This window comes from Halichoerus grypus, chromosome 11, assembly GCF_964656455.1.
Source record: "Halichoerus grypus chromosome 11, mHalGry1.hap1.1, whole genome shotgun sequence".
NCBI lineage: Eukaryota > Metazoa > Chordata > Mammalia > Carnivora > Phocidae > Halichoerus > Halichoerus grypus.
This window is the reverse complement of record NC_135722.1, coordinates 14292398-14309401: the sequence shown is the minus strand read 5'-3', so window position 1 is coordinate 14309401 and position 17004 is coordinate 14292398. Positions and strand designations below refer to the sequence as shown.

Below are 17004 nucleotides of genomic sequence, written 5' to 3'. Positions count from 1 at the left end.
TGCTACCATCCCTCTAAAGAAAAGGTCAGCCCCTTCAGAGGACCCTATGCCCATCCTCAGCCACTGCTGTAAACATGCTACCAGCACTCCTCGCCCCTGCCGGTCACAGGGACTTGAGATGAAAATGCGCGGATGTGGAAGGGGGTGGTGGGTACGCCTTGTGTAAGCTGACAAGGAAGTGGAGGAAATCTGTTGAAAGAAAGCCCACCTGGGGACAGCCCTGGGGAAAGAGGGACAGAAGTAGAGAGGCTGTAAGTGTTGGGTTGAAACTGAGAAAGCAAGCCTGGGCCCCTGACTTTCCAGGGCCAGCTCCTGTCAGGCTCAGCTCCTCTGTCTCCTCCTCACCCAGGCATCTACTCAGTCTTCCAAACATGGTCACCTTCTCCACGATGATGATGACAGGATGAAGAGGAGGGCAGTAATGCCACACACTCACAACGTGCAGGGCACTGTGCTAACCAGATGACGTGGATCCTCCCATTTAATCCTCACAGCTAACCACCCGAGGCAGGCGAGCTTAGCCCCACTCCACAGATGGGAAAACTGAAGCGCAGAGAGGTACAATCACTTCAAGGTCACAGAACCGGCCCGTAGAAACACCAGGTCTCAAAGCCAGGCCTATCTGACTCCCACACACGTGCTCTTAGCCATGTTGCCTGCCAGCCCCACACCACACGACTCCCACCCTCTCGCACAGATACGGTTACGAGGTGTGCACGTCCACATACCCTTCTGTGCTGTGGTCCCATTTCCGGTATGGTGGGCGCCACTACACCATAGCCTTCAGCTGCTTTCACAGAAGCTTGGAAATTTTTTTTTTTTTTAAAGATTTTATTTATTTGACAGAGAGACAGCGAGAGAGGGAACACAAGCAGGGGGAGTGGGGGAGGGAGAAGCAGGCTTCCCGCTGAGCAGGGAGCCCGATGCGGGGCTCGATCCCAGGACCTGGGATCATGACCCGAGCCGAAGGCAGGCGCTTAACGACTGAGCCACCCAGGCGCCCCAAGCTTGGAAAATATTAACTGATTTATTTACTATTCTTTCCTTACGAGAGGCAATATAAGAGGTAATAAAGAACTCAGACTCTGGAACCTGAGAGCCTGAGTTCAAATATCTACTCTGTCGCTTTTTAGCTCTATGACCTTGGGCAAGTTGCTTGACCTTTTGGAGCCTTAATTTCCTCACCATTTACAGACTGGGGATACTGATTGTGCCAACGCCAGAGGGTTAATGTGAAGACTACATGCGCCCCATGTGGTAGTACTGAGAGTACTACCTGTCCCCTCTACACAAACGCTACCTAATTGTTAGGTACCGTTATTATCACTACACAGGCCTCATGACGAAGGCCTATGAACTTCTCTGACTTCTGAACCCTCTATTCCATTGTTTCACTAATAAGTGAAATGCCTCTAGCTGAAATGTTGCATGTTCAGGTTCAACCCAAAGATAAAACAGGACTTGGGACACCTGGGTGGCTCAGCTGGTTAAGTGTCTGCCTTCGGCTCAGGTCATGATCCCAGGGTTCTGGGATCGAGCCCCGCATCGGGCTCCCTGCTCGGCAGGGAGTCTGCTTCTCCCTCTGCAGTATTATCCCACTGCTCGTGTTCTCTCTCTCTAATAAATAAATAAAATCTTAAAAAAAAAAAAGATAAAACAGGACTTAAAAGTTTGGAACCGACCACACCACACCCACGTGATTGCAAACAGAAGGGTAAAGACAGTCTCCAAAGCCGCGCCCAAGTCCCACATAAGCAGAGCCCTTGCACCTGTCAGACAGTGCTCACAGCATTCGGGGGAAGATCAGCAGATAAAGGGGCTCACCTTTTGATCATGTTCCTGGTGTACCAGATGCAAGGGAAAGACTCCTTCAGAATGGTTTTATAATGCCTGTTCAAGTCCCGTCCCGCCAGTGAACACCGGTAATTCCCCACGATCACTCCATCTGGATTTAACATAGGAACCACTTTGAAGACAAAGATATCTCTGAGGAGCTGGGCATCTGGGGAGTTGCTAAGGATGAAGTCCAAAAAGCCCTTCATGATCCACGAGCCATTACTTTCTCCAGGGTGGACTCGGGCGCTCAAGACCACGGCTTTCTTGGCAGCCGCCTCTTGCGGGGTCCGGGCTGGGTTGGTGATGGTGAGCAGGTAGACGGTATTTCCTGCGAGGCTCCTGCATAAAGTTCGGAGTTTGCAGAACTGAGACTGGACGGGGTTGTTCACCACTGACAGCAGGTAGCACTGCAAGTCAGTGTATGTATACGGGTAGAAGTGTGCGAAGAAGCAAGTGTCCTGGTCGTGTGGAAACTGAATGGTCCACGTGAGACAGTAAAAGAGCTGCTGTCCATTGTCCCTGTTGTTCTTATAGTACCTGATTTCATTTCCTTCTCTCCTCCAGCCAATGTTGTGGGTGCTGGCATCCATCTGGGAGTACATGAGTGGCTTCATCCCTGTAGTGTAAAGGCTCTTGGGTTTGAGCAAGTTGACAATGGTGAAGCGGTAGGTGGCATCTTTTCTAGTGTTCTGAACACGAAAATAAAACCACTGAGTGTGTTTGTTTGTGTAGAGGTCAGTTCGCAAGGTGAGTTCATACTCATAGGTATCTCTGTAATGGAGAAAACAGAAGAGTATCTCTGTCACCTCACATCCCCACCCCTGCAAAAAAGAAATCTAAAAAAGTGTTGTTTCCCCCTGGCAAAAACAGATCTTATTACAACAGGAAAGCCTGCTACTTCAAGCCTTAATTTTCTAATTTACGTAGTTCCCCAACTCATACTATTAGGCTGGCAGAAATTTGGGTAAAGAAAGTTTATTTGGGGGGCACCTGGGTGGCTCAGTTCGTTAAGCATCTGCCTTGGGCTTGGGTCGTGATCCTGGGGTCCTGGGATCGAGCCCTGTGTCAGGCTCCTTGCTCAGCCAGGAGCCTGATTCTCCCTCTCCCTCTGCTTGCTGCTCCCCCTGCTTGTGCTCTCTCTCTCTCTCTCTGTCAAATAAAATGACTGAACCACCAGGGCGCCTGGGTGGCTCAGTCAGTTAAGTGTCTGCCTTCGGCTCAGGTCATGATCCCAGGGTCCTGGGATCGAGTCCCACATTGGGCTCCCTGCTCCGCGGGAAGCCTGCTTCTCCCTCTCCCACTCCCCCTGCTTGTGTTCCCTCTCTCAGTGTCTCTCTCTGTCAAATAAATAAATAAAATCTTAAAAAAAAAAAAAAAATGACTGAGCCACCCAGGCGTCCCTAAATAAAATCTTTAAAAAGAAAGAAAGAAAAGGAATAATATGAATCATTAAAAATAAGGAGATAAATCTGTGGTACTTCCATAGGAAAACATCTAAAATTTATTAAGTGGCAAAAAACAATTTGTAAAACAGTATGTATACCGTTATCCTATTTTTAAAAATAAATAATTTCTGGGGCACCTGGGTGGCTCAGTTGGTTAAGCGTCTGCCTTCGGCTCAGGTCATGATCCCAGGGTCCTGGAATCAAGCCCCGTGTCCAGCTCTCTGCCTGGCAGGGAGCCTGCTTCTCCCTCTCCCTCTGCTGTTCTACCTGCTTGTTCTCTCTCTGTCTCTCTCTCTGTCAAATAAATAAATAAAATCTTTTTTAAAAATAATGAATAAATAAATAAATAATTTTTGTATATTATGAATACACGGAAAGAGGGGGAAAATTATTGCACATATACTGAACTGTTAACAGTTGCTGTATCTGGGGAGGTATGATTATAGGACTTCATTTTTTTAATGTTACGCATTTTTATTAATACAAAAAATTTTTAAAGGGTTTTTGTTTTTTTAAAGATTTTTATTTATTTGTCAGAGAGAGAGAGAGCACAAGCAGGGGGAGCGGCAGGCAGAGGGAGAAGCAGAATCCCTGCCGAGCAAGGACCCCGATGCGGGGCTCAATCCCAGGACCTGAGATCATGACCTGAGCTGAAGGCAAACGCTTAACCAACTGAGCCACCCAGGCATCCCTAAAGGGTTTTATTTATTTAAGTAATTGCTACCTGCAAGGTGGGGCTCGAACTCACGACCCCAAAATCAAGAGTCACATGCTCTACTGACTGAGCCAGCCAGGTGCCCCTATTAATACAAATTTTAAATGAGCACTAAAATCATTCACAAGCAAAAAAAAAAAAAAAACCAGTGTAGATAAATTTTGCTCTGGGGGAAAATGAGTCCCAATTATTCCATTCTTCATCCTCATGACCATTTCTCACCACTTCTCTCTTTTTCAAAAACATTCCTGACTCCTAACATGACTCCTGAAGACATGGGTCAGTCCCTCCGGTTATCGCCCCTTCGGGAAATTCCCGTTACTCACACTCTGACAGCTTTTTGCAGATTCCCGCTCTCAAACCTTGACTCAAACAGGAGAGTATTATCCTCGGGTCCCTGCAGCGTGACAGCAAGCTCCCTGATAATCCCTCGCTTACCTCCCACTCTGGAACTGGTGAAATAGGAACCTTCAGTGGGCACTGTGGATGAGACAGACATATTTAGGGCGGGTTCCACTTAGAATCCATTCATCCAGCCAATATTTACTGAGCTCCTCTGTGTGTTCAATGCCATTCTAGGTTAACAATAATGAATATTCAGAAATTTCAACCGTCCTTGCTGAGATTTTTTAATTTTATTTTTTTTAATTTTTAATTTTTTAAAGATTTTATTTATTTATTTGACAGAGAGAGACACAGCGAGAGAGGGAACACAAGCAGGGGGAGTGGGAGAGGGAGAAGCAGACTTCCCATGGAGCAGGGAGCCCAGTGTGGGGCTCGATCCCAGAACCCTGGGATCATGACCTGAGCCGAAGGCAGACGCTTAACGACTGAGCCACCCAGGGGCCCCGAGATTTTTTAATTTTAAACATCGGATTTCTTTGAAGACCTTTAAGGTGGTGTACAGCACTTCCTTTTGCTGCATGGCTGTGCCCTGGGCATCTCAGATACTGTTTGTACCCACTTAAGCCCTAATTTAAAAGCATGTAGACAAATGATTTTCCACATAGAACATCATTTACAATCTTAATTCTAAAAAAAAAAAAAGCACCTATTTATTAATTTTAAAAAAGGGTAAAGGAGAAAACAAAAAAGAGATAATAAAGTATACTTCATATAATTTTTTGGTATATCCTTCCAGATTTAAATATAAAAAAATTAGAAGTTTGAGAAGAACTGGCATGGGTGAATTAACTTATGAAGGGAACAAAAATATCATAGTAATTAGAGAAAAGAAAAGGTTCTGATTGAAATTTTATCTTTAAAGTGATGCTAAAACAAAAAAATATAAAATTTATTTAATAAAAATTAGATTATAATCACCTCTTTCTATCCTTTTGGTGGGGTTGCAACTTTAAAAAAAAGATTTATTTATTTGGGGAGAGGGAAGAGAGAGAGCACTGCGGGAGAGGCAGAGAGAGAATCTTTAAGCAGATTCCCTGCTGAGTGCAGAGCCCCACATGCAGGGCTCAACCCCAGGACCCTGAGATCTCAACCTGAGCGGAAACCAGGAGTCAGACGCTCTACCAACTGAGCCACCCAGATGCCCCTGTAATTTGTTTTTAAAGATTTTATTTTAAGTAATCTCGACTCCCAACATGGGGCTTGAAATTATAACCCCAAGATCAAGAATCACATGCTCCACTGACGAGCCAGCCAGGCAAATTCAATGAGACTGCCATATGACATCTTTGATTTTTACAGTTACTTTTGCAAAACTATTTTAGGGCTTCATAGTTTTCCCAAGGACTTTGTACCACAATATTCTTATCATTGTGTCTAGAAGAACCTGTTTTGTCATCTTTTGTTGATTTTCTCTTTGTTAACTGAAAAAAAAAAATTTCTAGATTCTCATTTGTCAGTGGCTCTGCAAGTGATTCAAGCAATTCTTCAACATTCATCAACTTCATAAAATCCTGCATGTCTTGTAAGGATAATTTCACTTTGCAACTGATTTTTACTGTACTTGCATTATATTGTCAGATATTAATAATATCCACCAATCAGCAAGTGACTGATATCAACAAAGATGCTGACCATGGGGCAGGATAGATGCCCGCATGAAACAGTAATAGGCATGGGGGCTTATTTTATTAGCATGGGGGCTTATTTATTTTTATTTTATTATTTTATTATTATTTCATTAGCAAATATCTTCATATTATAACTTTTGCTTTGATAGGCAACTCTGTCACTGTGGAGACTCAGGTAATAAACATTTAGATAATAAAGGAGAGCAAAAGAGAAAGCATACATATAAGGAAGCACATAATAGAAGCAAGCAAGCACAGAGGAGGCAGGAGCAGAAGAGGCCCCAAGTGTACACATAATCGGGGCGCCTGGGTGGCTCAGTCAGTTAAGCGTCTGACTTCGGCTCAGGTCATGATCTTGCGGTCCTGGGATGGAGCCCCATGTTAGGCTCCATGCTCTGCAGGGAGTCTGCTTGTCCCTCTGTCCCTCCCCCTGCTCATGCTCTCTCTCTCAAATTAATAAATAAAATCTTTTTTAAAAAAAGAAAGAGTACACGTAATCCAATTAAAAGCTGGGGACCCACAGGGGCACCTGGGTGGCTCAGCTGGTTAAGCGACTGCCTTCTGCTCAGGTCATGATCCCGGAGTCCTGGGATCAAGTCCCACATCGGGCTCCCAGCTCAGCGGGGAGCCTGCTTCTCCCTCTGACCCTCTCCCCTCTCATGCTGTTTCTCTCTCTCTCAAATAAATAAAAATCTTTAAAAAAAAAAAAAAGCCGGGGACCCACATGGTCCAGTCTCTTCACAGAACCACAAACTATAGACCAGCAACCAGATACAATTAATATAGGAATTTTGACATTCCTTTGAGTCTCTCAGGCAACATTAAAGATGATCCTATTCATAGCCCACAGTAACATTTGCTAGTATTTGGGGTTTTTTAAAAGATTTTATTTATGGGGCGCCTGGGTGGCTCAGTCGTTAAGCGTCTGCCTTCGGCTCAGGTCATGATCCCAGGGTCCTGGGATCGAGCCCCGCATCGGGCTCCCTGCTCAGCGGGAAGCCTGCTTCTCCCTCTCCCACTCCCCCTGCTTGTGTTCCTGCTCTCGCTGTCTCTCTCTCTGCCAAATAAATAAAATCTTTAAAAAAAAAAAAAAAAAGATTTTATTTATTCATTTGAGACAGAGAGATACAGAAAGAGAGCAAGCACAAGTAGGGGGAGAGGCAGAGGGAGAGGGAGCAGCAGACTCCCCACTGAGCAGGGAGCCCGACGCGGGGCTCTATCCTAAGACCCACAGACCATGACCTGAGCAGAAGGCAGACACCTAACCATCTGAGCCGCCCAGGCGCCCCTCTTTGCTAGTATTTGGTTGAGGATTTTTGTATTTATATTCATAAGGAATACAGTTTTCCTGTGATGTCTTTGTCTAACTTTGAATAGTGACTTCATGAACAGTTGGAAATGTGTCCTCCTGCTACTATGTTCAGAGTTTATGAAGGATTAGTACTATTTCATCTTTAAATGTTTGATACAATTCAAACAAACCCTGTCCCCATCTGGGCAAGGAATTTCTTTGCAGGAAGATTTTTTTAAAAGATTTATTTATTTATTTTAGAGAAAGAGAGAGAAAGAGAAAACCCAAGCACAAGTGGGGGGAGGGGCAGAGGGAGAGAAGCTCAAGGAAACGCCCCACTGAGTGTGGAGCCTGAGGTGGGGCACGATCATATGATCCGTGAGAACATAACCTGCACAGAAACCAAAGTTGGACACTAGCTGACTGAGCCACCCAGGCACCCCTTTGCAGGAAGATTAATTACTAATTCAATTTCTTTGTTTTAGTCTATTCAGACTTTTAAACTTTCTCCCTCAGTCACTTGTGGTAATTTGTGTTTTTCTAACAGCTTTTCCCGTCCATCTGTGTTGTTTATTTATTTTTTATTTTTTTATTTTTTTAAAGATTTTATTTCTTTATTTGACAGAGAGACACAGCCAGAGAGGGAACACAAGCAGAGGGAGTGGGAGAGGGAGAAGCAGACTTCCTGTGGAGCAGGGAGCCCGATGTGGGGCTCGATCCCAGGACCCTGGGACCATGACCTGAGCCGAAGGCAGACGCTTAACGACTGAGCCACCCAGGTTCCCCCATCTATGTTGTTTAATTTGCTGGCATTAAGTTGTACCTTGTAATTCTTTTGATTTTTGTAGATTGAATGTTTCTGTCCCCTTTCAATCCTGATTTTGATAATTTGTATCTCCTCTTCTTTTTTCATGGTTGTCTAGCTAAAGTTTTGTCAATTTTGTTGATGTTTCCAAAGGACTAACTTTTGGTTTGATTTTCCAGATTATTTTCCTGTTTTCTATTTTACTGATTTCCATTCTTATCTGTTTTATGTCCTTCCCTCTGGTTGCTTTGGACTTAGTTTGTGCTTATTTTTCTAATTTATTAATGTGAAAGCTTAGGTAATTGATTCGACATCTTTCTTCCTTTCAAATATAGGCATTCAAAGCCATACATTTATCTTGCAGTGCTTAGCTGCATCCTTTAAATTTTGATACGTTGTTTTATTTTCACTCAGTTTAAAACATTTTTAAACTCTTCTTATGATTTCTTTAACCCATGGGTTACTTAGAAATGTGCTGTTCAATTTCCCAATATTTGTATATTTCCCAGATTTCATTCTGCTGTAGATTTTTTTTTTTAATTTTTAATTTTAAGTAGGCTCCATGCCCAGCATGGAACCCAACATGGGGCTCAAACCCATGATCCTGAGATCAAGACCTGAGCTGAGACCAAGAGTAGGATGCTCAACCGACTGAGCCACCTAGGCGCCCCCTGTTGTTGATTTCTAATTCAATTTTGTCGTGGTCAGAGAATATATTTTGTATGACTTCCTTCTTTTTAAATGTATTAAGACTTGCTTTACAACCTAGCATATAGTGTATCCTGGGGAATGTACCATGTGCCTTTGAAAAGAATATGTATTTTGCTATTGTTGTTGGGTACAGTGTTCTACAAATTTTTTAAAAAGACATGGATTCTACCTGTAGGAAGCTTACAAATTAATGGAAATCAGTTAAACCACATAGTAAATGATAGTCATTGCACATACTACAAAGTACTCACTAAAGTACATACAGAGATGGAGAAAAGAAGAGCAAGTTCCCTGAATATCCAATATCTGATTTTTAGGAAGGGGAATGACACAGAAGAAGCTCTAAAATGGGCTTAGAACTATTAAGACAAAGTACCATAATTTTAAAAAAACAATTGAAATTTTAAAGCTGATTGGCCATGAATATCAGGGTTCCTATTCAGGTTGGTATGGAAAGACAGTTTATCACTAAACTACAGATTTTTAAAAAACACTGTTATTATAGAAAACATGTTTATTATAATTTTGTCATGATTAATCACCAACTGTTCAGTGTAATAACAATACCTGAATCTAATTGATAGACAACTGTGCCTTTATCTTCTCCTACAATTTCTGGTAACTTTTCATTTCCTGTAGGTTGATAGAAATATTCTGGTTGAGGTGGAACCCACTCTGAAAGAAAACATTAAACAAGCAAAAAATAAGAAATAATATAAAAGGTTCTTTATCCAAAAGTAATATACAATTATAATAATTATTATTCAAGTGACTAGTTTGGTTGAATCAAACCAAATTCCCACTCTAAGTTCCAATTTGAAATTAATTATGTCTTCCTTCTTTCCATAAAGACTATGAGATTTTTAACAAAAAGCATATATAACAGAAGTATAAACTTTAAATAGAAGACTTAAAAATAAGCCAGAAAGGGGTGCCTGGGTGGCTCAGATGGTTAAGTGTCTGCCTTCAGCTCAGGTCATGATCCCAGGGTCCTGGGATCGAGCCCCACGTCGAGCTCCTGGCTCGGCGGGAGCCTGCTTCTCCCTCTCCCTATGCCTCTCCCCCTGCTCATGCTCTCTCTCTCTCTCTCTGTGTCTCTGTGTCTCAAATGAATAGGTAAAATCTTAAAAAAAAAAAAATAAGCCAGAAAGGTCAATATAGTTGCTATAATAACTCTTCAAAATTTAGCCCTGAGCTTTTTATTTATTTTTATTTTTTATTTTTTATTTTTTTTAAGATTGTATTTTTAAGTAATCTCTACACCCATCATGGGCCTTGAACTCACAACCCCAAGATCAAGAGTCACATACTCCACTGACTAAGCCAGCCAGGTGTGCCAAGCTTCTTTTTAAAATCAGGAAAATATGTTTAGCTATGTACTTTTTTTATTACTATAGAGGAAAAAGTATATCAATCAGGGGAAATAAAACTTTTTCATTAACACTCAATTCTAAAAGATTTCTTATATGGGACTTGGGCAACTTCTCAGTATCATTTTAAGTATAGTAGCCATTGATGAACACCAAGGGCATATAAAGACACAAGGGAAATTCAACAGTACATTAAAAGGATCATATACCTGATCAAGTGGGATTTATTCCAGGGATGCAAAGATGGTTCAACCTTTGCAAATTAGTTAATGTGATATACCACATTCACAAAACGAAGGGTAGAAATCATATAATCATTTTAATAGATGCAAAAAAAAAAAAGCATTTGGGAAAATTCAACATCCATTTATGATAAAAACTCAACACAGCGAGTACAGAAGGAACCGCAACATAATAAAGGCCATATATGTTAAGTCCACAGCTAAAATCATACTCAAATGTGAAACGCTGTGGGATGCCTGGGTGGCTCAGTCGGTTAAGCATCTGCCTTCAGCTCAGGTCATGATCCCAGGGTCCTGGGATCGAGTCCTGCATCTTTCTCTCTCTCTGACAAATAAATAAATAAAATCTCAAAAACAAAATGTAAAAGCTGAAAGCCTTTCTTCTAAGATCAGGAACAAGGCAAAGATGCATCAACTCTTGCCACTTGTATTCAACATAGTATTGTAAGTCCTTGCTAGAGCAATTAGGCAAGAAAAAGAAATAAAAGGCATCCAAATTGGAAAGGAAGAAGTAACACTGTCGGGGCGCGTGGGTGGCTCAGTCGTTGAGCGTCTGCCTTTGGCTCAGGTCATGATCCCAGGGTCCTGGGACTGAGCCCTGCGTTGGGCTCCCTGCTCCACGGGAAGCCTGCTTCTCCCTCTCCCACTCCCCCTGCTTGTGTTCCCTCTCTCGCTGTGTCTCTCTCTGTCAAATAAATAAATCAAATCTTAAAACAAAACAAAACAAAAAGAACCACTTAAAAAAAAAAAAGTAACACTGTCAAACTGTTACTATTTGCAGATGACTATATGTAAAAAACACTAAAGACTTGATCAAAAAACTGTTAGAACTAATAAATAAATTCAGTAAAGTTGCAGGATACAAAATCAATACCCAAACATATGTTGCATGTTTATACACTAGTAATGAACTATCAGAAAGAAATTAAGAAAACAATCTCATTTACAATTGTATCAAAAGAATAAAATACCTAGGAATAATTTAACCAAGGAGGTGAAAGACTTGTATATTGAAAACTATAAGACATTAATGAAAGAAATTAAAGAAGACACAAATAAGTGAAAAGATACTCCATGCTCATAGGATTGGAAGAATTAATATTTTTTAAATGTCCAATAACATTTTTCATAGAAATAGAACAAATAATCCTAAAATTTCTATGGAACCATAAAGACTCTGAATAGCCAAAGAAATCTTGAGAGAAGAACAAAGCTGGAGACTTCATGCTCCCTGATTTTTTTTGAATTTATTTTTTTTTCGTTTTTTAAAAAAAGATTTTCTTTATTTATTTGTCAGAGAGAGAAAGAGAGCACAAGCAGGGGGAGTGGCAGGCAGAGGGAGAAGAGGGCTCCTTGCTGAGAGGGGAGCCCAACGTGGGGCTCGATCCTAGGACTCTGGGATCATGACCTGAGCCGAAGGCAGATGCTTAACCAACTGAGCCTCCCAGGCACCCCTGATTTTTTTTTTTTATGTAGGCTCCATGCCCAGCATGGAGCCCAACACAGAGCTCCAACTCACAACCCTGAGGTCAAAAAAAGAAACTAAATGAAAAAAAATCTATAAAAAAAATTACCAAAAAAAAAAAAAAGACTAGAAATAACAAGTGTTAGCGAGGATGTGGAGAAAAGGGAACCTTCTGTGGGTGGAAATGTAAATTAGTGCAGTCACTATGGAAAAATAGTATGGAGGTTCCTTAAAAAAATTAAAAATTGAACTACCATATGAACCACTAATTCTACTTGTGGGTATTGATCTGAAGAAAATGAAAATACTAACTCAAAAAGATAAGTGTACTCCCATTGCAGCATTATTTACAATAGCAAAGATATGGAAATAACCTAAGTGTTCATCAATGAATGAATGGATGAGGAAATTGTGGTATAAATATACAATGAAATATTATTCATCCATAAAAAAGAATGAAATCTTGGGCGCCTGGGTGGCTCAGTTGGTTAAGCGACTGCCTTCGGCTCAGGTCATGATCCCGGAGTCCCGGGATCGAGTCCCACATCGGGCTCCCTGCTCGGCGGGGAGTCTGCTTCTCCCTCTAACCCTACCCCCTCTTGCGCTCTCTCTCACTCTCTCTCTCTCTCTCTCAAATAAATAAATAAATAAATAAATAAATAAATAAAAAAAAAGAATGAAATCTTGTCATTTGTAACAACATGGAAAGACCTTGAGGACATTATGATAAGTGAAATCAATCAGACAGAGAAAGACAAATACTGTATGATCTCTCTTACACATTGGATTCAAAACAAACAACAAGACCAAAAAAACAAGCTCACTGGTGGTTGCCAGAGGTGGGTGGGAGAAATGAGTAAATTGTTTTTGTCTTTTCAGTTTAAAGATTTATTTATTATTTTTGGGGGGAGGGGCAGAGGGAGAGAGAGAATCTCAAACAGATTCCCTGCTGAGCACAGAGCCTCATGTGGGGATCAACCCCCCAACCCTGAGATAATGACCTGAGCCAAAATCAAGAGTCGGATGCTCAGCTGATTGAGCCACAGAGGCGCCCCTGTTTTTTCAGTTTAAATAAACTTGAATTAAAAAAAAATAACTAGCTCAAGGTCATACAGCTAGTAGGTGGTGGATCTGGGCCTAGAATCTCATTGGAATTACTCCAACATCTGTCCTTAAAATTTTCTTTACTGCTTCTTATATTATCTTCTGATTGGTTGAACTTAAAAAAAAAAGAAAGAAAAAATAATAAAGGCACAGCTCAGTAATAAAACAATGCTAATTTCTTATCTTTAAGGTGATAGGAAGTGATGAGGCTGTCTATTTGGTTGAAACCATAAGGTGCTTGTTATTAAATTTCCTTGAAATTAAAAAAAAAAAAAACTTTTTAAAAGATCTAGTGCTGGGGTGACTGGCTGGCTCCATCAATAGAGAATGCAACTCTTGATCTTGGGGTGGTGAATTCAAGCCCCATGTTGGGCATAGAGCTTACTTAAAAAAAAAAAAATCTCATGCTTTACGTTACCACTGGTTTTAAATTCCAGTTTCCCACTTTTTTTCCTCTCTTGGAACTGAGTCAAAATCCTCATGGGAATTTTCTTTGCCTATCAACTTGGACTTTTATCTAAAAATTGTACAGGGCAGGGACAAATGCTCTTAGGATTTCTCAGCTATTGTGCCAACTCAAAATGCCACCCCTCCCCCCATTTCCAATCACCTGAAGAGCAGTTCTGTGCCCAGTTAAGGCATTGAGCACATCCCTATATTTTCAGCTTTAGCTCTTGTCTTTCATGCTCAATGCTCCCTGGTTGCCCAGACATGCCATGCTCTTTTTCCATGTTCTCTAACTGGAATACTTTCTTTGACCCTCTCAGTTGGATGACTTGTAACTTATCATCAGATCTCAGCTTACATGTCAACTCCTCTCGGAAACCCTCCCTAATCTTCCAGGCTCGGGTTAAGTGTTCGCAGAGGGACCAAACTGTATGCAATTGCCTCGTTATATCAGTATCCCTACCAGTATGTGAATTCTGGGTGTCTCCATCTTGTTCATCATTATATCTGAACACCAAGTACTGTACTTACCATATGGCAGAGGCTTAGTAAATATATACTGAATGAATATTGTAAGAGGGAAGTGTGAAAGTAAGAAACATCCAGTTGTTTATCTAGCAGTCTAAAACAGAGACACAATGCCTGATAGACACAAGCGTTCCAGCCATTAGAAAAGTCCCCATTTTTCAATGGAACCCACTTTTGAAATGCCTCATGTAATGAATGCTAAAGATTATATCTGCACCACCAATAGCTCAAAGATAAAACCAGCAATCTCACAAAAATAGTCTCCACGATTCCGATAAAAAAACTCCAACAAACTCAAAATACAATTAAAACCAATAAACACTATGTTCTGGTACATATAGTGTTCATCAATTATACCAAGGCTGGTAAAAATACAACTCATAAAACTCAACCAAGCATATTAATACTGAGACAGGAATACTAGAAAACAGATTTAAGTATTGATATATTTTGGCCTCTAGAAAGATATCCTCGCATTCCAATAACCTCAGGAGCATTTGCGTTTACACAGTAGTGTAACTTTTTACTTTGACCAGTATGTATCAGTTTCTCAGGGCTTAATCAGCTCAGGATGAGCTAATATATGTTGTCCTGCTTTGTACTTCAGTATGCTGGACTTCAAAAGTTCTCATAACAATGTCTGTCAGGGGGCGCCCGGGTGGCTCAGTCATTAAGCGTCTGCCTTCGGCTCAGGTCATGATCCCAGGGTGCTGGGATCGAGCCCCACATCGGGCTCCCCGCTCTGCAGGGAGTTTGCTTCTCCCTCTCCCACTCCCTGCTGCTCCCCCTGCTTGTGCTCTCTCTCTCTGTCAACTAAATAAATAACATCTTTAAAAAAAACAGTGTCTGTCAGAACAGCAGGACCACGACACATAAGTCACATTACCGATATGATGAAGGTTTTCCTTGATGACCTCACATTCTGTCGGCCACCTTGGAGCCTGCAGTGCCCCGCTGCTGGAGAAGGCAGCAAAGAGATCTCGGGGTTCTCGGAGACATGGGTTTACTTCGCCAAACTCATCATGAAGAAGTTGTCTGCTCTTAAGAAGTGGTGAACCGAGCATGAGGGAATCTGCAGAGGGGAAGAGAATGAGTGAACGGCTTTTGTTTCCTCCGTGGGGTCTTTGCTGCTCGACTGTGACGACTAACTGGAAGCACTGTATTAGAATATGAGCCCAGGGGCACGATCCTAGACACGCGTCTCCTTCAAAAAGAAGAGTCAGTCCAGGATAATAGCATCAAAATTACGAAAAGTTGGGGCGCCTGGGTGGCTCAGTCGTTAAGCGTCTGCCTTCGGCTCAGGTCGTGATCCCAGGGTCCTGGGATCGAGCCCCGCATCGGGCTCCCTGCTCCGCGGGAAGCCTGCTTCTCCCTCTCCCACTCCCCCTGCTTGTGTTCCCTCTCTCACTGTGTCTGTCAAATAAATAAATAAAATCTTCAAAAAAAAATTACAAAAAGTTACATTAACATTCTGTGTAGTCTATTATTTAAATGTAAAGCTTGAAGAAAATTTTTTGTCTTTTACATCAAATTATGTCATAGTTTTGCTTAGAGAGAGGCAAAAGAGGAAACTTTCATTTCACCCATTAGCATTTTGGAGAAAAGTACCTAAGGCTTTATTAACTACAGTGAAACAATCTACAAATTAACTTTCAAGATCAAAAAACCATGATTGGGAGAACAGAGAGACTAATGAAGAGGGGACCAAGGGGAGGGCAGAGGAGTGAGCAGGGCAGGAGAGAGAGATGAGCTCTTGGGAAACAGAATGAGAAAAAAGGGAGGAAAAGAGGCTTCCAGGGCAGAGAACAAGAAGGGAAATGAGAGGAAGAAAGAAAAGAAAGGAAAGGCAAAAAAAAAAAAAAAAAAAAAAGAAAGAAAGAAAGGAAAGGCGAAAGGGAGGAAAGGCGGAAGGGCCCTGGGTGTGGTGAGCGCCAGATCTGGCAGAGAGAGCAGTAAGTGAAGACACTTCCCGGAAAGCAGTTTGAGTTTTCAGGTCTGGAAGGACGCGGAATACCTCTGCTCACAGCATCTAACTGTCTGTGCACCGCTGAAGATAGACAGGTGGGCCCTAGAAAGAGGAAAGAGGAGGCTCAGTTTGTCCTAGGGATCTGTGACTTTCTTTTCTCTGTTCTCTTTCCCTGTCCCTTTCACCGCCTCCCCAACCCCCAGTTAGGGCCCCATTTTTCCTTCTTCCTTTTTTTTTTTTTTTAAGATTTTGTTTATTTATTTGAGAGAGAGAGAGAAAGGGAGAGAGTGAGAGAGTGAGGGGTGGGGTGGGCAGAGGGAGAGGGAGACGAAGACTCCCTGCTAAGCAGAACCCTGGGATCATGACCTGAGCCAAAGGCAGACACTTAACCGACTGAGCCACCCAGGTGCCCTCTTTCCTTCTTTTTTTTTTTTCCTTTTAAGATTTCATTTATTTATTTATTTTAGAGAAAGAGAGAGAGTGTGCTGGGGGTGGGGGGAGCAGAGGGAGAGGGACAAGCTGACTCCACACTGAGGGCAGAGCCCAAGGCGGGGCTTGATCTCATGATCCTGAGAACATGACTTGAGCCAAAGTCAAGAGTCGGAGGCTCAACCAACTGAGCCACCCAGACACCTGTCTTTTCTTTAAAAAAACTTTTTTTGTTGTTTTTTTTAAATTTCAGGGCCCTATTTTTTTAATCTCTTAATCTTTTCCCTAGATTAATGGGGGGAGGGGACAATAAATATTTGAAAAGATGGTAAAGCTGTTCAATCTCACTCATAAAGACCTAGAAACCAGTATGACAAGTAGATACTAATTTTTTACCTGACAGGAAAAACATTTATGTGTTTTCACATTCATCCTGGCACAGGTGTTAAGTAAACAGGTACTCTCAGAACCTGCTGGCAAGAAGGCAAACTGGTGGGGCACCTGGGTATCTCAGTCAATTAGGCCACTGACTCTTGATTTTGGCTCAGGTCATGATCTCAGAGGGTTGTGGGATCAGGATCCATGATCAGTGGGGAATCTGTGTAAGATTCTCTCTC

General features: G+C 41.9%; 1 protein-coding gene and 1 long non-coding RNA gene across 5 annotated transcripts in view; one reads left to right on the top strand and one right to left on the bottom strand.

Annotated features, from left to right (window-relative positions):
* Positions 1-17004, bottom strand: part of AGBL2 (AGBL carboxypeptidase 2) — a 40161-nt gene that overhangs the window by 18461 nt on the left and 4696 nt on the right. For 2 of the 4 annotated variants that reach the window (XM_036105128.2, XM_036105130.2), the window contains exons 5-9: positions 16007-16060; positions 14879-15064; positions 9404-9511; positions 4323-4476; positions 1825-2607 (exon numbers count right to left, since the gene is read on the bottom strand). In XM_036105128.2, coding sequence (XP_035961021.2) covers positions 1825-2607; positions 4323-4476; positions 9404-9511; positions 14879-15064; positions 16007-16060 — 1285 coding nt within the window. The remainder of the gene's footprint in view (positions 1-1824; positions 2608-4322; positions 4477-9403; positions 9512-14878; positions 15065-16006; positions 16061-17004) is intronic. The other 2 variants (XM_078058010.1, XM_078058009.1) reach the window with 2 other exon arrangements.
* The window catches only part of LOC144379418 (uncharacterized), a 47978-nt gene that overhangs the window by 30057 nt on the left and 917 nt on the right, over positions 1-17004 (top strand). The gene's annotated exons all lie outside the window — the stretch shown is intronic.